Genomic DNA, 19,453 nt, shown 5'->3' with positions numbered 1-19,453 from the left:
GCTCCTGTGGTACTTCAACTGGTACATCCATGAGTCCTCTGTCTCCAGCACCCACACTGGCTTCCACTAGAAACTGCTCCCTTTCTGATTGCACTTACATTTCCACTCTGTCCAGCATCTCATCATCCTATCCATCTCTCACTCCTGTCTTGATATACCTTCTGTATGATCTGGCTACATTTGTGACATTCAAGACCATAAATCCGTGGACCACAGCTCTCCAATAAACTTTACATTCTAAACTTTATTTTGTAGACTCTGCTTCTGATCCTAGCAATCTAGTCCATGCTTACTTCATTCCCTCCTCTCTAGACCCTTCTGCTGCGGTGTAAACTGTCATGATGGGAGGCTATGCCAGGCCTGAATAAAGGGGTCACCCCCCAGCAGGCTGCCCCTACAATCATGCGTGGGACAAAAGGGGTTAATGTGTGTTGGGTAATAACTTGCATTCCCCTGTCACATCTTCCCCCCCCCAGAATAAGGCTGCAACTCCCTGCAGCTCTGTGTTATATTCCTGTATGTGTATAAATCATGTCGGGAGGGAAAGGGTTAACCATATTCTATATATCCTGATCGGGATATGAGGGGTTAATGGGATCTGTGTATATGTCGAGCTGCATTCCCCCGCTTCAGCAGAATTGTCCAAGGTCTTAGATGTATTTCCCCAGCAGTACTGTGTGTTAATTGCTATGTTATATATTAACATGGAGAGAGGGGAAGAATGGTATTGTATCCCTGAAAATGGATTAAGTGGAAAAATTATAACTTTCGCTGTATAAATGCTAAAAAGGTGATATTTGGACACAAGTTAAATCCCACCTATAGGAGGCGGCCCAAGGATTGTTAACCCCTTTATACTAATAGAAATTATGATTTCACCATGTAATAGTTTATGCCATATTATTATTGAGAAACGCAGTGCGAGTTACATGAACCCTCTGATGTGTTAATGAGGCCATATGCTGATCAAGGGGGCTATGACTCACTTGAATATGCAGACCTGGTCTCACAACTAGGTGATAACCACTTCACTGGTTAAATGTAACACCCTTACAGGATGGGTCTCTGCCCCAATAAGCATTTTACTAGACAGAATGGCACCCAGGCCTCTTGTCATATTTTTTTATAAATGGGCTGGCCAAGTAGGACCAGGGGAGGGGTGTACTAATTAGGGGCTGGGTAAACCCTGCTTCTCGCGTTACCTGTCAACCTGTGATTGGGACAAGGTAATTGTTCACCAATAACTGAACTGCCATGTTAGGAATGGGGTCCTGCATCTATATAATTGCTTGCACCCCTTATTCCTGTGCTTGTCGTGACTTTAACAACTAAATGAGCTGCTATTCGACTGAATATCTCATTATCCAACCCCAGTAAGTGTAAATATTTATGTAATGTTATTTGCTTGATGTATTGTCTGTTCTGCTCATAGGAAATAAACTCATTCAGTTTACTATATCCTAATCTTGTTCAATCTGGCCCGGTTATTATATATAAATTCTGTTCTCTCGTGACATAAACCTACTTCTAATTCCTGACCTAGGCTTAAGAAGCACGTTTTCTTTACCTCTGCAGTATTTATTCTAGATGTCTCTGGAGGAAATCTTATAGTTTTGCAGATTTTCTGCACTACAAATGCCTTCTCGCTTCAACCGCACTTTCTTTCGGGATTAACAAAACAACTTTTACATGCTTTATTAAAGGTAACACGGCTAACCCACATTTCTTATTCATTGTTTAACTTACTCCTCTGATCCCCACCCACACCATGTTTCCATTTCTCCACTGCTGAAGATAAGTCTTGCTTGTTCTCCTATGAAGATAAGTCTTGCTCTATCTTGAAGATAAGGTGTGTCACTGTAATAGGGACGTATCCCTGTTTGGGTAAAGCTGTCTCAGAGCTCTGAATCCAGCATGGAGCAGGTTAATTACAGCCACTCAATTAGCCAGTCTCCATCTGGACTAATGAGAGCTCTGTAAAAAGCCTCATGTGAGACACAGGAAAGAAATTTTCCTCAGCACACAACAGTGCTGATATGAGGAGAGGGTCTTTAATATACACATATATGTGTTGACAGCAAGAAACAAGGGGACTAGACCTCTTTTTGTGGACGCAGAGGACCCAGGAACCTGCCAGAGGCTGGACCCTCAAGCACACCAAGACACCTACACCTGAAGTGCCACCTGCTTTAAGGTGCCGCTGAGACTTTGGGGTGGTTGACTGGAAAGGGGCTTATCCTCCCAGTCTTGTAGGAGAGGAACTGGGGGAAGTAAGTTAGCCCTTACAAAGGGCTAGGTGTTCGTTGTTTTTGTATATTGTTGTTTGCTGTGTTGTTTAAAGGGACAGGCTTAATAAAGCCATAGAATGGAAGGGCTCCGGCGCAACTGCGCATGACAGACTTAAAAAAACTCCCGGATGATCTCAACAAACTTTATTGCACATCACACACTGGGGCTACACCACGATCTCCTCCTCATCGAGGATATCTATGAGGATATGGATAAGAATGAAGATATCTCTTATGGGGAACCCGAACCGAGTCACACCCACAAAACACCCCATGGATGGTGGAGGTGCCTGAACTCGGTTCACATCGAAAAATCCCGTCTCTATGATGACGAGTGTGATCTGCAGGAGCAAGAGCGGGAACAGCAGATCACTGAATATTTACGCCAGCTAACGCAACGGCAAGAAAAGCCTAGTGGATACAGTGAAACTGCTGAAGTTTCAAATAAAGAAGGTGACCCCAGTATCCCTGATGGAACGGAGTCATCTAAAACAAAAAAGCGGAAAAAGAAAAGTGGTTCTTCACTTACCGTGAAAGGAACAGACACGTCCGCAGTTCCCATGGAGGAAAAGGGGTGACGAGATGCCCTGCAGCCTAGATAAAATGGAGGATTGGTCACGTGGATGACAGAATATCCAGAGGGCCCAAGTCAGGAGTTGTGTAACCCAAAGAAGTGTCTGTCTGGTGCGAACAGTGAGGAACCCTCAACCAACCATACCAGGGAAGCGGAGCCGAAACCAGTGAGGGATGATCCTTTAGCCTAATGCGGCCATATCGGCGCAACTCTGATTACCGCGGGCAGATGCAGTATTTTTTTTTTTCCAGAATATGCTCCGGTATTGTGATGCGATCGTAATATTGAATGCATGAACGTGAATGCGGCATGAACGCGGTGAAGTGCGTGCCATTCAACAAATATCCCCGAAAAAATTCGGAGATGTTGGAGAATAAAAGGGGCCGCGACAGTATAAGCACACCCGCAATGCCATCTCCGTACTACGATAGTCTTTCCACACAATTCAGGAAAGAAGAACCAAATTACGGCTGAGAAGCACAATACCATTACAATAATACTACTGTTGCCCCATGGCCCAAGCCAGATCCCCACAATGGAAATAGACACTAGAAAAATTCTTTCTAGTCTTTGGCTAGATTGAGGCAGAACTGTTTCAGAGTTCACACCTCTACAGGTACAACACTAGTTAACTACCAAACAGAGATGCCACGGGAGTCAATTGGTATCGATTTAAAACTCCGCCCAGCTTAAACCACCTGTAAATATGGCTACAGAACCTGATGCAGCTGGTCACCCTAAGCTCAGGGAAGAAAGGATCACCCGACGCAGAGGAAAATACTTGACCAAGTGGTCCGAAGAAAGACTGTGCTTGGGAAAAGTCCTCCTCGATCGACTGAAGAGTGCTGAGCTCAAGCACCTTCTTGAGGAGACATTACTGGCTTGGAGAAAGGGCTCCAATCCCAGCGGGACTGAGGGTACTCGTACTCCATTCACTCATTCGAACCGCAGAGGTATCTCGAGTGGAAGGCTGGGCTTTAGCCGTGGTAAGCCAAAGCTTCCTACAAACACAGGGGTGGTATGTAACAGGGACTGTTTGGATACAGCTGCCTCAGAGCTCTGAATTCAGCATGGAGCTGGTTAATTACAGCCACTCAATTAGCCAGTCTCCACTTGGACTAAAGAGAGCTCTGTAAAAAGCCTCATGTGAGAAACAGGAAGGAGATTTTCCTCAGCACGCAACAGTGCTGAAATGAGTAGAGCGTCTTGAATATACAGGAGGACTGTGTATTGACGGCAAGACACAAGGGGACCAGACCTCTTTTCCTGGATGCAGAGGACCCAAGAACCTGCCCAGAGGCTGGAACCTCAAGCACACCAAGACACCTGGACACCACTGACTTGAAGGGACACTTGCTTTAAGGTACCACTGAGACTTTGGGGTGGAAGACTGAAAAGGGGCTTATCCTCACAGTCTTGTACGAGAGGGACTGGGGGGAGTTAGTTAGCCCTTATCAAGGGATAGGTGTTTGTTGTTTTTGTATATTTTTGTTTGCTGTGTTGTTTAAAGGGACAGGCTTAATAAAGCTGCAGTATATGTTAATTTCACCCTAAACGGTCTCCATTTGCATACTTCTGCACACATCTATTACTGTCACCTTAGTCAATAAATCCTTGGATCAAATTCTTTGTTTCTCTATTTATTCAGACACATATGCACAGCATCACAACATCTCATCATCATTCTTTCCAAGGTTTACAACACCGGCATCACAGCAAGTTATGGATGAACAATTAGTCAGCACAAGTTCCAAGTAATTCTGAATTCAATACACATCATCACATACTTATACCAGATTTCAGGAAATCCAGACATGTCCATTTATGTACTCATTTTTCCCAATTGCAACTGTCATTTCAAATATGTTAGATTTCACTGCTAACACACCTCGTTATTCCCATTCCCTTTCATGTGTAATCTTCCTCAGAGGCTATGACATTTGTCCTTTAATGTAATCTAAAACCAGTCATCAATAGAGATGCCATTTTTGCTGAAGTTTGGGACCAAATAAAAATGTGCCAAATATTAAGTTATAAAATAACCCTTTGTAAATTGCAATTTTTGATGATATATTAAAAAATAATGTAGAAAAATGTTTTGCAAAGCACATTGAAAAACGTATGCAAATTTCTAATCACTGACTGGTAATTGAAGCTGAACATCTGACAGTATAGCAATAATGATTGCTAAAAATAAACATGGTTTCCCACTTTTTTGTTGTTGTTCTACATTGTATTAGACTGAAATAGCAAGCCTGCATTTACCTACAGATGAAAGAACTTGTGTTAGGACATGAAAAGGTGCATATTCCTGTTACAAGACATTTTAGGAGGACAAATATGCAATTCCGATCTGACTACAAATCATATTTTATATCAGTCAGAAATAATCATCTGTAGGCCATATGGTTCTCTGTGTGATTTCCATTTCACAGTGGGTAGATATTTCCCTAACAAAACCGCCGACCAGTTTGTATACCATTTTCAGATTCAAGCAGAGGCCAATTTGGTTAATAACAAGCTACTATATTCGTTGAGCCTGGGCCTGTACTTTTTGTTAGGCTTCAATTACACAGAGTCTACATTTTTTTTTGTCTTATCAGTTGAGAAAAAAAAGTGCTTATGTTGATCTTTTTCTTCATAACTATGCAAAGCTTTTAGCTCTTTTTTATTTATTTTGATTTTACTTTTCCCTGTGATGGAGTTCGCTGAGTCTGCATATGTATACTGTACAAGCTAACAGTAGCCTGTTACCTAAATTTGAATGATCTTGATAACGTTTGTATTAGATTAGATAATAGACATTTAAAGCATGTCATACAATGTATCCTTCATTCTAAATATGCAGAAATGGAGTAAGTACCGTTTTAACAGGAGTACTATTGCAAACTTTACAGGTCTTGTATATGTGAACGGTTGAGATGCTAGGAAAAATAAGCCGTTTTGTAATTGAAATTATACACAGGCAGCTTTTGTTATACATGCAAATTCCCATTGTGTGTATTTTGTAGGCGTGTGTTTAAATTGTAGGGATAAGAGTGGGGCACGGTTAGGATCATGCATTAAATTCCTTATTTATCCAGCAAAGCTTTGTGTGGGATTCCAACCAAATCACTATATCTCCCAGACGGATTACGCATTTATAGTAGTGGTACAGTATATTGACACTGTTCCTTTCTTTCCTTGCCACAGTGGAACATACAGACTTTCTAGAAAGTTACTCTTGAAAATGGCATTATGTTAGTGTTAGGTGGTATCTATTTACATTCAGATGTCTGAAAAATATGTATGTATGTGTAGCCATGCCTGGTCTGGCTACCAGTCTGCCCTCCCTGACATGCAAGCCCTGATAAGAGCAGGTAGTGTCAGGACTGACCATGGGTTTTCCCCACTCAGGCAGTACCTTTGAGTGACAGGGGAGGAGGTGGGAATACTGTAGGTCTGTGTTCTTCCCAATCCTGGGTTCAGATCTGGTACCTTCCTCCTACTGTACTTAGAGGGTTGCATCCTAAATACTTTAGTTGTCTGCTGTTGAGAGAGTATACAACAAAAGACGGGGTGCCCAAAGCTACATCAAATTGACAAAACATATATGGTAATAAGTATAAAGTTTAAATACTTCAATAATAATAGTAATTACTTGTTTCTTTAGTTAAACCCTTTGGCCAAAGCATCGTAAGCCTGCATACCAAACATCAAGGTAAACCAAAAATGCAGGTCCTAACGCTAAAACTGTGAACCCTTCCTTTTACTTCTGTATGAGGGGAAGCAACTGCAGTGAGTCTTGTCCATTCAGCAAATAGCCAGAACCTCCCAAGTTAAAAAGGGGGGGAGGGGTGAGCTCTGGGGGGAGGTGCCACCCACCTCCATTAGACTGTTACCAGTCAGAAATTGCTGTTGAGAGAGACAAGGTATCACGCAGGGCTGCTGTGCACTAGCAGGCTTTGGTCCTCTTCCTTAAGGGGGAGAATGAGTGATTACCTATTCCCCTGGTCTTGCTAGAGGGCTGGGGAAGAGCAGGGACTGCTGCGGAGGCACTTGACCCGTAGTGTTGGTACAGGGACCATCTGAAGTTTGGGGACCCGAACCGAGTGACTGTATTGGACAGGAGTCATTTGTGACTGTGAGCAGAAGAATAAAGCCGGTTCCCGTTATATATATCTCCCGCTTGGTGTGTAATCTTTCTGGAGGGAGATGAAAACATTCTACTGTGGGAGATTACCTTCATACATCTGGAGCCTACAGCAGAAGGAGGCGCTGTGTACCATGGAGTGAATGTCGAGTATATACCTCATAGGCCTGTCCTGCAGTCCCCACAACCATCGTCGGACAACTCAGCATTATGTGAGCCAACAGGTAGCATGCACCATACATCTGGTAACAGGGAAATCTCACAGAAGGTGGGGGAAACACCATTACATATGTATGTATGTGGTAGGAAAATGTAAATGTTAGCACATCCTTCACAAGGCTTTATGCCTAATGGCGCAATTTTGTGAAACAAATATTAGTAGATTCCATGTACAGTATGATTAAAGCCGTAGTTGAAAAATAAAAATTGTGCATGAAATAATTCTTTAAATCAAATCTCTGCATATTAAGATGGGAAATTGATCAACAGTGGATTACGCTATCTTTGACATCTTCTCTGCTGTGCAGTTACTTCCTGTTTATCTTACTGCATTAAAGAATTACAATGTGTAATATTACACATTGCCTTTTTAATGTACCATGTTAACATTTTCATGTGGGTGTGTGTTTAAATATATTCGTGTAGGTGTGTTATTTAGAGAAAATATAGAAACATTCTTCAGTGTCTGTTTTTGGAATTTTATATTGAATATAGAGAATTTAATGTCTCTTGTTTTGTTCTCAGGGACCTTGTGTACATGATGAAGAGTCTGGTTTATCTTTGGTAGGCATGCCTGCCCTTCTGGCTTTATTGCAGCACTACCACTTCTATGATCATGTGAGTCAGATGGTGAAAAACTGTTATCTTGGACGTTACACTTTTGACTTCAGTCATTCCTTCATGACAACAACAACGCAAGGAAATATTACTTGTAAGTACTTTCCTAGGTTGATGTTAAGGGTTCGACACGATCTGTTTTCTATGGAGTGGCCTTTTCTTTATTTCTCCATTAGTTTTTGCTGTTTTGGCAGCAACATTTTTACATCAAGGGGAATTGACATGAATGCAAGAACTAATAACACACATTTACATTTTAAAAATGCATTTTATCGGTACTATAAAATAATATAGTAACATGGTTCTTTCGTTTTCACTGCAGCTGCTTTTCATTTTTAATCATTTTTATTATCATTTTGTAAAATGTTGACATGTTTTCTTCCACATGGCTGCTTATCATGTGCTTTGTTGGTGTCGTCCTCTCTCTCATTTTATTATATACGGTAGATAGTTGGAATATTTTGAATCCTTACTACTCTAGTATGACTCTCTATAAGATCAGTGGGGAGAAGACTGCTCCAATAATAATCCTTAGTAGTGATTCACGTCTCTGGGGCCCAATTATTAGTTTCTTCTGATTTCTGTGTTCCCAGAGCTAAAAATAGCACTTTTCCTTTCCCAAAGGACCTTCCAGTTTGCATTCTGTAGGCAGGATTGCTTTGTGACAAAAGCTATCCATTTAAATATGTATATCACATCAATACATCACAGGGTTGTTTTTTCATGTTGGTCAAGAAAAGTAATACAGCTCAACCCTGTTATAGCGCGTTCCGCTACGTGTGTGTGCCTCCCGATTTATAAACATCTTATTTTTTTAATTAATTATTTTATATTATAAATTATAAAATAATAATTTATAAATTATAATTAAAATAAAAATAAAATAATAATTTATAAATTATACCATACCATGCAGGAATCGAACCCATGACCCTTTATATGCTAGAAGCAATTCTCTAGCTGCCGATGCCGGGTAAGTCCTCGCTGATCGTGGCGGCCATTTCACGATCCCGGTTATAATGCGGTCTCATTATGTGGACCCCGAGCACCGCATTATAATTGGGTTCAGCTGTATGTTCAGGACAGAATGACAGGACACCTTTCCAATAATAGTATAACGTGACAAAATGGCCAGACTGACATACCTTTCCTTGCAGTTGTTGGGGTTATTAAATGATTTGCCATCATTTATTATGTTATATTGAAAAAGTTCCCAGTGTACACTATAATGTTGTCCACCAATAAAAAGCTAAAGATAACAAATGGACAAATTATTTTGAACACTTTCTACCACATGTAGAAAGCACTACAAATAAAACAGTTGTAACGAGCAGTAATAGTCGTTTGTGCTGCAGTGATTTACATTAAATGGAATTTTCTTTGGGCAGTATATTTGTATAAGAAAAGATATGAGGTTTACTGCTTAGGAATAGCGATCTAAAAACCCAGGAGATCAGGTCAGAGAAGTCTTTATATGTATTTAGTCTTAGAATCTCTAGATTTTTTTAGTTGAATCCAATTATAAAATTGTACATACTGTATTTGAAACCAAAACCTTGCCCAAAACTACCCTGCCCACCTATAACCATGTGTTCACTGCTCTGTGGGCATAAAACGTATATAGGTGTTATAAGGAGAACTGTGTAATTTTATATTCACACTCATTTATTAATATGCATGTTTGGAATTTGGAGACAATTGTACATCCTATATCAGAAAACCATAACCCAGAAGTACTGTTTCAGTTTGCTTAAAAACCTATAGGAATTATGTAGCAGTAGCCGTGTTAGTCCAGTTGCAGTTGTGCAAAATAAATCCGTATTTCACTATTTGTTGAAACTTTTGTTTTTATTTCGATGAACAATTTGATATTTTGGGATAAGCGTTCTACCTTCTTCAGGTCCCGCAAAACTAATTTACAAAAGATTCCATGAGTTTTCCAGAAATATTTAAAATCCAAGATAGCAATCAAGAAAAAACAAAATAAGTAATTGGATCACTTTTTATAATTATGCTATTTTAATATTTGAATATTGAATATAAGGACCGATTTTATAATAGTGCTAAAAGTTTGCTTTCTGAAAACCGTATGCGTGACATCTCTCGCAATGTGTACTGTTAGTGAAGGTCTCAGATATCGGTCTTACAAGCTATTACATAATCAAAACTACTTCCGTGATTCCTTCATCGTAGTTCTGTGCTTCAGTGTTGCAAGGAAAGCTGTTCAAGCCAGGGGGACGCGACATTTTCTATGACCTGACTTTGCTTTGCCATGGCAAAACAAAGATATATTTAATTAACTTTAAAGCCCTTGACATTCAATTACAAATTAAACTCCACTAGAAGTGGGCCACAGCACATCGTCATACCAACATTATTGAAAATATCATGGTGTTACTTGCCAAAACTTTTTTTTTTTTAATGAATATAGTTTTTCAATAAACTATACTTCAAAAATGGGTCATTTTGACCATGCAGCCTATTGTCACATTAGCCTCAAGACCACAAACCTGGTGAAATTGATGACATTTCATGTAAGATGTCTCGGGGATCAGGGGAGCGCAGGTATCAATATGTGGAAAAATAAAGGCACAAAATAGTGCAAATACAGTTTTGAATCAAACGATGTGATATACATTATCAGGTGAATGGAGACTCACGTGGCATCAAATAAATTCAGGCATGTCAGAGATCAGAGGCGAATGCTTGACTCTGTAGTGATGATGGATAAATAACCCCACAGCTTGATGTCTGATATGGTATTAGCAGCACACACGGCACCTCATCAGTCAGAGTGTATGGGAAAAAGAGAGGCTTCCATAGCGTAACACGATAATAACAATTTATACACGCAATAAAATTAACGCTTACAGTGTCTTAGATCAAAATAGGCACATAAAACAAGCGATATCACCAGCTCCAGTCTCCTCCGTCTCTGGCCTCACGTTCCGGACCGCAGGAGTTGTCTGCATCTGCTAACACACAATTGGCACGACCGGAACGGGGGTCCTCTGTATCCTCAGTCCTTGCTGTGCAAGGCACCAGCATCCAATGCAATCAAATGACTCCCGACAAAGCTACACTGTTTAGTGAAACGCGTAGAGTTGCTGCCTGTGACGTCATCAGCTGCCGCCCCCGGAAATCTACAGGTTGTCTCCCCACGATACTGACTGTGTCTTCAGACGTACCTGCTGTGTGCCCGGTGCAGAGCCTTGGATGGTGGTGCCTTGCACAGCAAGGACTGAGGATACAGAGGACCCCCGTTCCGGTTGTGCCAATTGTGTGTTAGCAGATCCAGACAACTCCTGCGGTCCGGAACGTGAGGCCAGAGACGGAGGAGACTGGAGCTGGTGATATCGCTTGTTTTATGTGCCTATTTTGATCTAAGACACTGTAAGCGTAAATTTTATTGCGTGTATAAATTGTTATTATCGTGTTACGCTATGGAAGCCTCTCTTTTTCCCATACACTCTGACTGATGAGGTGCCGTGTGTGCTGCTAAAACCATATCAGACATCAAGCTGTGGGATTATTTATCCATCATCACTACAGAGTCAAGCATTCGCCTCTGATCTCTGACATGCCTGAATTTATTTGATGCCACGTGAGTCTCCATTCACCTGATAATATATATCACATTGTTTGATTCAAAACTGTATTTGCACTATTTTGTGCCTTTATTTTTCCACATATTGATTGATACCTGTGCTCCCTGATCCCCGAGACATTCTACTATTGAAGTGGATTCTGCAAACCATCCACTTAAGGGTTTTTGAGCTGTAATCTTGTTCACGTTCACTTTATTCACAATTTATTTAATTATAATTATATTTTTATTCACTGCGCCGCCCTATTTGCACTTTGTTGCACACATTATCATTTCATGTTAGACGCCTGAATCAATCTCATTTTAAATCAAGTGTAATGAAACCATCTTCGGTCTGTATTTTATCACAGATACACGGGGACTTTTTCTGAACATATATCTTAAGAATAAAATACAAGGCCTTTACCTAAAGTTTTGTTGTGTAGTTGACACGTGAGTGACTTTCCTATAGAGGATCATTCTCTGTGATGGCTTTAGAAATATCTCTGAGATTATCTCATGTCTTTGTCTGTGGTAATGAGCATTGCATTAGATGATTTATGAGTAGGTATGTTTTACTCAGGAATAGATTAACTGGTATTGAAAATGCAATACTTTGCAGACTGATTCAGCAGAAAAGGGGTTTTATAGTTAACATTTAGTTATGTGCATTATTAAAACGTATAGGCTCATTTAAAGCACTAGTACATCCCTGTCTCCCCACTCCCTGTTCTTTTGTTTTTCTTACAAATGGGTGGGAACAGGTGGTACCCAGAGCTGAACAACATTAATTTCAGCTCTTGGGACCCCCTATTATCCGAGTTGCATACCGGGAAAAGTGTTGCATCAGTAAATTTAAATCCCCTGCGTCACGTGTTCCGATAAGAAGCCACAAAGGATTACGCAGGTAATTTAACTGCCATTTTGTTTACCCTGGGGGAACAGCACCAACTTCACCTTTCCAGATATATCACTGGAACCAGAAGTTCCCCAGAGTTAAAATGTGAGCTTTTTGACTCATAAACCCCCTTCTTTGCACCCATGTAAATTAAGAATCGGGGGTGGAGGAAAGGTAAAAATGAGCAAAGGGAACCGCTCCTTTAATTCACGTATTCTTATTACTTCAGTGCATTTGTTTCAGGTTCTGATGACTCTATTTACCTTTGGCGGAGTGGCGTACCTCTTTCGAATCCATCGTCTGGTTCTATGTCAACATCAAGTACTATAGTAAGTGCCACCATTTTATTTCTAGAAAAGTTCATTGTAACCTTTAATGTGCCCTTTTGACGTACCTGGAAATGTCCAGGGACCCGGCACGCCAGAGACCCTATTGATGAACCAGGTCAATCCCAGCAAAAATGCTTGTTTTCTAGACGATGATTGGACACACGGAGCAGTCGGATCGATAAAACCGAAAGTGCAGCCCCCTCCACTTCTTTTTCTTTCAGCCGACGCGCACAAGTGCCAATGGTCTGGTGGCGACAGACCTCTAGCACTGAAAAAGTTAATAGTTATTAACTTTTATAGGTCAACATTTTTGTCGTGTGATGAAGTGCCTTATGAAATAGATTCAAGAGACTGCAAAGCTGAAAATTGTGTGTTATACTTGCTGAGAAGACACTTTACACTCGGCCATATATGCTTATGCTGAGTGATTCATCGTATTTCTGTTGCTTGCTTGATCAGCGATACACTGAACAAATAAATGAAATATATGTATGCAGAAATTCTTGTGGTGAAAGTAGTATGAGCTGTGCAAAGGTCATTTACTATAAATAAGAGAACGCGGGCAAAGCAATATTATGTGTCCGTGTGGATTAATACCAGAACTGTCATTTACCACAAGGTAGGTGAGAGTTTCGTGTATTGTTGTGCTATCTCACAAATGTTTTAAAGCTGAAGGGTCTTGTGATGCATACTCTGAAGCACTTAATGGTGCAATCCCATTTAGCCAGTCATAAAACAACCTTTGCAATTTAATAATCTAATTGGATTCCCTAAGCTAATCATGCTAATGCAAATGTTTTGGATTATTTTGTTTTTTTTAAAAATATATTTGTAGGGGCCTCTGAATATAGAAGGGTTTGTCAATCAAGTTTTTTCTTCTTCTCCCCTGCCCTTGTCCGAGAGCCAATCTGGCTGTGCAAACTCTTGTTGAACACAGACTGACATTAGACTCAAGGGAGTAGCAGGAGGAAATCGACCTCCTCCTATGTCTTAGCTATCCAAGTTCACAAACGAACATCAAAAGTGTGCGTGTCACACGTGCTTGCGTGTTTCAATAAAATATATATAACCCCTTAAACATGTTACTGCCATTAATACACATTGGTTCTCGGAGAGATTACTATGTTGAGGATACTAAAGCATCAGAGCAATTTGGCATTGCCTTGGTGAAACTTTAGGTTATCTATTTGAAAATTAAGTATGGCTAGTTATTTTTTGTTAAGTTTCTAGGCTTAAAAAATAATTAAATGGTATTAAAACATAAGAAATGACTTCAAACAATTCATGTTAATCACAGGCCTACGGTTTTGTTTGCATACTGTATATTTGGCTAAATATATCTATTACATTGTAAACTTACATGGGTGTTTGATGCAAAACTTTAACCCATGTTGCACATGTTGTGCTAGTACGAAACTGATGAGGACTCTGTTCAAAGAATGCCTTTGGTTTAGTAATATTGTAGTGAGCAACATAGGAAATATCGGAAAATACCTTTTCTCAGGCAATTACTGTAGATACTGTATATATTTTTGAATTGCATACAAATGGCTAAAACAGTAGGTGCAGCAAAAAAGATTGTTGTCAGTTTAACAAATATATTATTTACCTATGTATTTAATCCTTTTAAGATATTTATGTATATAGTTTTAACAGACACACTCTGTCCATATTGAACATCAAACCTTTGCTGTGATGCATTTTCATGCCTTCAGTGTTCCTCTGTCTTGTTTGTTTTGTGTTGTTGTTATGCAATGGCTGTATTGCTTCACATTATCAAAGCAAATTCATCCACTTGAATGTTTTCTCCTTCATTGCCTGAAAGCCGTATACATCTTTAGAAAGGGCACTTTCTTCGTTCCATCGATAGCTGTGCATTGTGACTTCTCCATTAGTAGCAACATTGTGTGAAGAGAAATGGCCCAGGGCATAGTTAAATGTGAAAGGGGGTGATGAATCAAACCGACTATTTGTCACGCACTTATTTTTATTTTCGAGAAGCCTTTTATAAATTAGGTCTAGAAGTTATTTCATTTTTAAACAGTGGAGTAGAACATTTGAAAGAGAAGTAATGAAACAGAAGTTACGAAACAGAAGTTACTAGAAGCCAGAAGGATGTTTTTGTTTTTGTTTTTTTCCTTCCAAGTAAAATGTTTTATGTTAGCATTCAAAAAAAGAATCAACCCGCCTCAGTATGGAAACGACATGTAATGCATTGCTGTCTTGTCCAACACTAAACGAGTTAGCAGTGGTATCCAGAGCAATAAATGGGGGTTCTGCCAATCCGTTGGAAACAACTGAGTCCAAACCTCTGAATAAGAGAGATGCTTTCAGGTCTGAAGACATTAAAAACTCACGAAATACAAAATATTATATCCCAAATGTGTATGATTGGATTAGGCATTAGGGGCAAGGACTATGGGAAGGATCTAAGAAAAATGTTCATTAGATTTGCAGAGAATTGAAGGAGTCAACCTGTTACTCCAAGGGTTAACTCGGGTAAGGAAAATTATAATTTCTGAGGAGTGGGGAGAGAGATGCAATATAAGATACTGTATGCTTTTGATATCAATTGTAAGGGGATAAAGAAATCTAAAAATAAGTGCCCCAAATGCTCCCAGGAAAGAGCAGATTTAAAACACTGTTTGTGGGATTCTCTGGTTATTTCTGATTTTTGGGATAAAGTTATGCAGTTTGGAAAGGTGGAAAGAGGTCAATGTAAGGAACAATGTCCCAAGGCTAGCAGAGTTTGTCTTGCTTGCTTGCAGCAAGGCAAACAGTGATCGTGAAACGGATAAAGACTGAACCCCGCAATTTAGATATTTTAATTGATTGTCTGAATAAATTGATGATGATCGACAAATTAGAAGCTGAGATGAATAAAGAATTAAGGGAAAAGTTTATTGATACCATGTCATAAGATAGGGATTCAATTATACAGACATTTGAGCATAGGTCACAGATAAGTTCACCTTCAGGAAATATGATGGTATATTGTTGATGGGGGAGATAGTGAATGGGGAATCTTATGCCAGATTCTGTTAGGAGGCTGTGTGGTGATAGAAAAAAAAACAAAAGAACAAGGCGCACAACGCACATAGTGTTATAATGTAAAAAATGTGACTTTATGGTTAAAAGTAAATAGTTCTGCGTACATCAAGTAGGAATCAACAAGCAGTTGGTATATAGGTTTACCACAACAGGAGATGACACTGTGCGACACCCTCGGATGGATCTCGGCATGCAATGGGTTTGGAGTCGTCTCATCTGTCCTTTACAGCGTCCTCCGTCTTGGGGTGGTAGGTGGATATGTCCCTTGTAGAGAAAGCCCCACAGCACACAGCTCACAAGATGGTAAGTTAGCCGCAGGAATCAGTGTCCATGGATCACTACACCGTTTGCCGCCACTCCTCGTCGGGCGCTCGGCGATGACGTCACGAGTCGCTCCTCGACTTCCGCTATGCTTCGAGAATGCGGCTAACTAACCATCTTGTGAACTGTGTGCTGTGGGGCTTTCTCTACAAGGGACATATCCACCTACCACCCCAAGACGGAGGACGCTGTAAATGGCAGATGAGACGACTCCAAACCCATTGCATGCTGAGATCCATCCGAGGGTGTCGCACAGTGTCATCTCCTGTTGTGGTAAACCTATATACCAACTGCTTGTTGATTCCTACTTGATGTACGCAGAACTATTTACTTTTAACCATAAAGTCACATTTTTTACATTATAACACTATGTGCGTTGTGCGCCTTGTTCTTTTGTTTTTTGTCTAGTTCCTGGGATGTCGAGCCACCCCCAAGATAGGCTGCAGACCCACGTTTAGTGTCAGATCTACATTCAAGGTCCTTAATATTGTTTCCGTAATCACGGTGCACTGTACACTTTATTTGTTGTTCACCCAATATTTGTTGATCACTAGTTATTAGCTGCGCACTATCACTTTTTTTCTATTGTGTGGTGATAGCTTTGATGTTAAACTTTGAAAATGCTATTACAGATGCAGCGGATATTATTTAAAGAAATCATAGCGCCGTTTTCGTGTGCACTGCTGTACTCCTCGCGGCATGAACGCAGCCAATCTCCCCAGACACACGTTTTTATCGCGGTTGCTTTGTTTGAATTTCATGGATTGTGTGCAATTATATGCAATGACATGAATGAATTGTAATGTGTACAGTACTGTGCTACTGTGCTAATGTGTCGATTTAAAAGCCAGAACACTAAAATGACATTTTACGTACTCGCCTACACTTGCATCTTAAGGCGGTACGGTTGGAAGAAATACCGCGCCATGACATGGGTATTCCGAGGTTTACACTGCGTGATTTGTTAAAATAATGGCATCTGTATCTGGTTTTTTTTTTTATTTATTTTTTGTATTATTATTTGTGTTAATGTGTTGAATTTTGACATTATTAGTATGATAAGCAATACCAAAAATAATTTTGTGTAAAAGTATGTTTTTCTGTGTTTCTTATTGTTTTTTCTGTGTTGTAATGTTGTTATTTAACGCTTGTAAACCCAGTAAAAAAATATTTAAAAATAAAAAAAACTCACGAAATTTAGACACACAGCTGATTGCTTTGTAACTTTCAGATTCCTCCAGGGTCTTCCTCCACAGGCAGAGTGGATGACCTGCTTACAGCGTCTACTCCCTTATTCTCTGAAAACGTAGTTAACCAACTGCTGGATCAAGGTATATGAAGAGTCACGAATGCCAGGCCTGGAATAATGCACTTTATATTGGCTGTTGCCTTTTTTTATTTGTTATTATTATATTTCTCCCTTCTCCTCTTACCATAGTGGGAATTGTTGTATGATAGTCATGAGACAGGAGGAAAAGGCAGGGAGGGGAAAGATGGGGGGAGGGGGGGAGGGACACAGGATGGTGCAGACTGAAATAAACTGCGTGGACAAGTAAAAAATACAAACCACAGAGATGAATACAGTCATATTTTATTAATTTCAAAGTTATTGATTAGATCATTTTGTCTACCTAATACAAATTCTAAATGACTAGTCCATAGTGTTTCCAGCCCTGGTCAATTCCAGAAGGCATGTCTTCAATGCACTGAAGTCATGTTTTCTTGTCAGACAGATCTCAGAAAAGCTAATTACTTCCTCTTTCTTTTGGCTTATAATGACATAATAAGTTATGTTTCACCCCATCTCTTTCTAAGCACCAATCAGATGAATGGAAGGACATTGAATGTGGAATAGGAGGGCAGGTACTAAGCTCTTACTCAAGGCAATACATAGTTGCATTGAATAAAGGAGAGAAAAACATGTAAACTCACAATTTTAATTTGACCATGTTATTTTGGGAAATGATTTTAAAATATTTATAGTCGTCTTACTTGTATTTAATTTTGAAGGTATTTGTAACCAAGATTAAACACTTGAAACATATCACTACTATGGATTCTTTTTTTAGTTCTTTAATGTACTGTACTTTTTCAAGCCACTGGGTAAAATATAAAGTCATGCTTTGTATCCTTTTGTTTTCATTTTATTGCTTTTAAGTTCTACAACCAGTAGAATTGACATGTACAGTATCACTTTTGTTTTGTCTCTCATCTTTAAATTCTTTATTTTAGTCAGAGTTTACATGTTGTGTTTTTAAATTCACTGGATTGCATTGGTATAGTGAATGGAAGCATCGTTCTTTAGGCACTACAATTGTAAGATGTACAATAGCAATAGTAGGCCTAAAATGTTTATCATGGCACTTTAAAGGCAATCTTTCCTTAAATCTTGTAAGTACAGTAGCTAATATGCTGCCTTTTTATCACAGGTCAGAACAACAAAACCAGAGCAACGTCTCCGAGCTCAGAAGAATCTCGCATGTCTGTCTTTTTGCCTGATCAGTGTTCCATAGTCACATCAACTCTCATATCGGCAATTTGCAGCTTACTGGAGAACCTGCTAGTAGTGGACCCAAAAGACACTACAACTGCTTTGTATGAGGGACATATATTGCCTGGTCTGACCAGGTAAAGACTAAGTAGTTATTGTATTCTTCACAAATCAGTGCTCGGTGCAATATATAAAAAAACAAGATAGAAGACAGTGTTTATTATCATACAGTGAAATTATTCAATAATTTCCTCTGGTAGATTCAGCCACTGTTATCCCCTTGCTAAATCAGTGGGGATTGATAAAAATCAGACTGCAGCTGTTAACGACACCAAACATAGGAGATAGACCTTAGGTATAGCGTTTAGAGGATTCACCCTTAGTGTATAGGATTTCTACCTTGACCCTTCATGCATTGCACATAAATACACACATTGAATGTGATCTTAGAACTCACAATGCATTTCTGGTCTTTGACGTCACAATTTTGAGGTGAGTGGATGGGATTGTTTGGAAGTTGGGTACAGATCCACAAATAACTAAAATGTAATAAAACATATAAAACGGACACCAGGAGTGCCACTCACAAATAATTTCATCCTTTAAATGCCTTGTTGTTGTACAGTATGTTGCTACCATAAACAAAAGTTCCTAGTGTTCTATATTTATACTGACAAACGTGTAAAATATCCTAACCCATATTTAGTAACATCGCGTAATGGGTTCATTTATCCATTTTACACATGGGCAATGCATATTTTATATGAAAAAAATATCAATAATTAAAGCAAATATGTACATTTAAAATTGTAAGCATACAATACCATAAATCCATAAGCAGTCATGGTGGCAATATTCAACTTGTCACCTAATGTCACTAATGTATTTTCTCTTTTTTTGTTTCCTATTAAAAGTATTTGGATCTGCTAACATAATATGTACATAT

General features: G+C 39.5%; 1 protein-coding gene across 5 annotated transcripts in view; it reads left to right on the top strand.

Moving 5' to 3' along the window:
* RTTN (rotatin) overlaps positions 1–19,453 on the top strand; it is a 182,900-nt gene that overhangs the window by 94,960 nt on the left and 68,487 nt on the right. For all 5 annotated transcript variants that reach the window (XM_075585443.1, XM_075585445.1, XM_075585442.1 and 2 more), the window contains 4 exons: positions 7,739–7,925; positions 12,559–12,644; positions 17,248–17,347; positions 18,446–18,644. In XM_075585443.1, the coding sequence (XP_075441558.1) occupies positions 7,739–7,925; positions 12,559–12,644; positions 17,248–17,347; positions 18,446–18,644 (572 nt within the window). The remainder of the gene's footprint in view (positions 1–7,738; positions 7,926–12,558; positions 12,645–17,247; positions 17,348–18,445; positions 18,645–19,453) is intronic.

The sequence above is a fragment of the Ascaphus truei genome, chromosome 2 (assembly GCF_040206685.1).
Source record: "Ascaphus truei isolate aAscTru1 chromosome 2, aAscTru1.hap1, whole genome shotgun sequence".
NCBI classification, from domain to species: Eukaryota; Metazoa; Chordata; class Amphibia; order Anura; family Ascaphidae; genus Ascaphus; species Ascaphus truei.
This window is presented reverse-complemented; position numbering and strand designations above follow the sequence as displayed.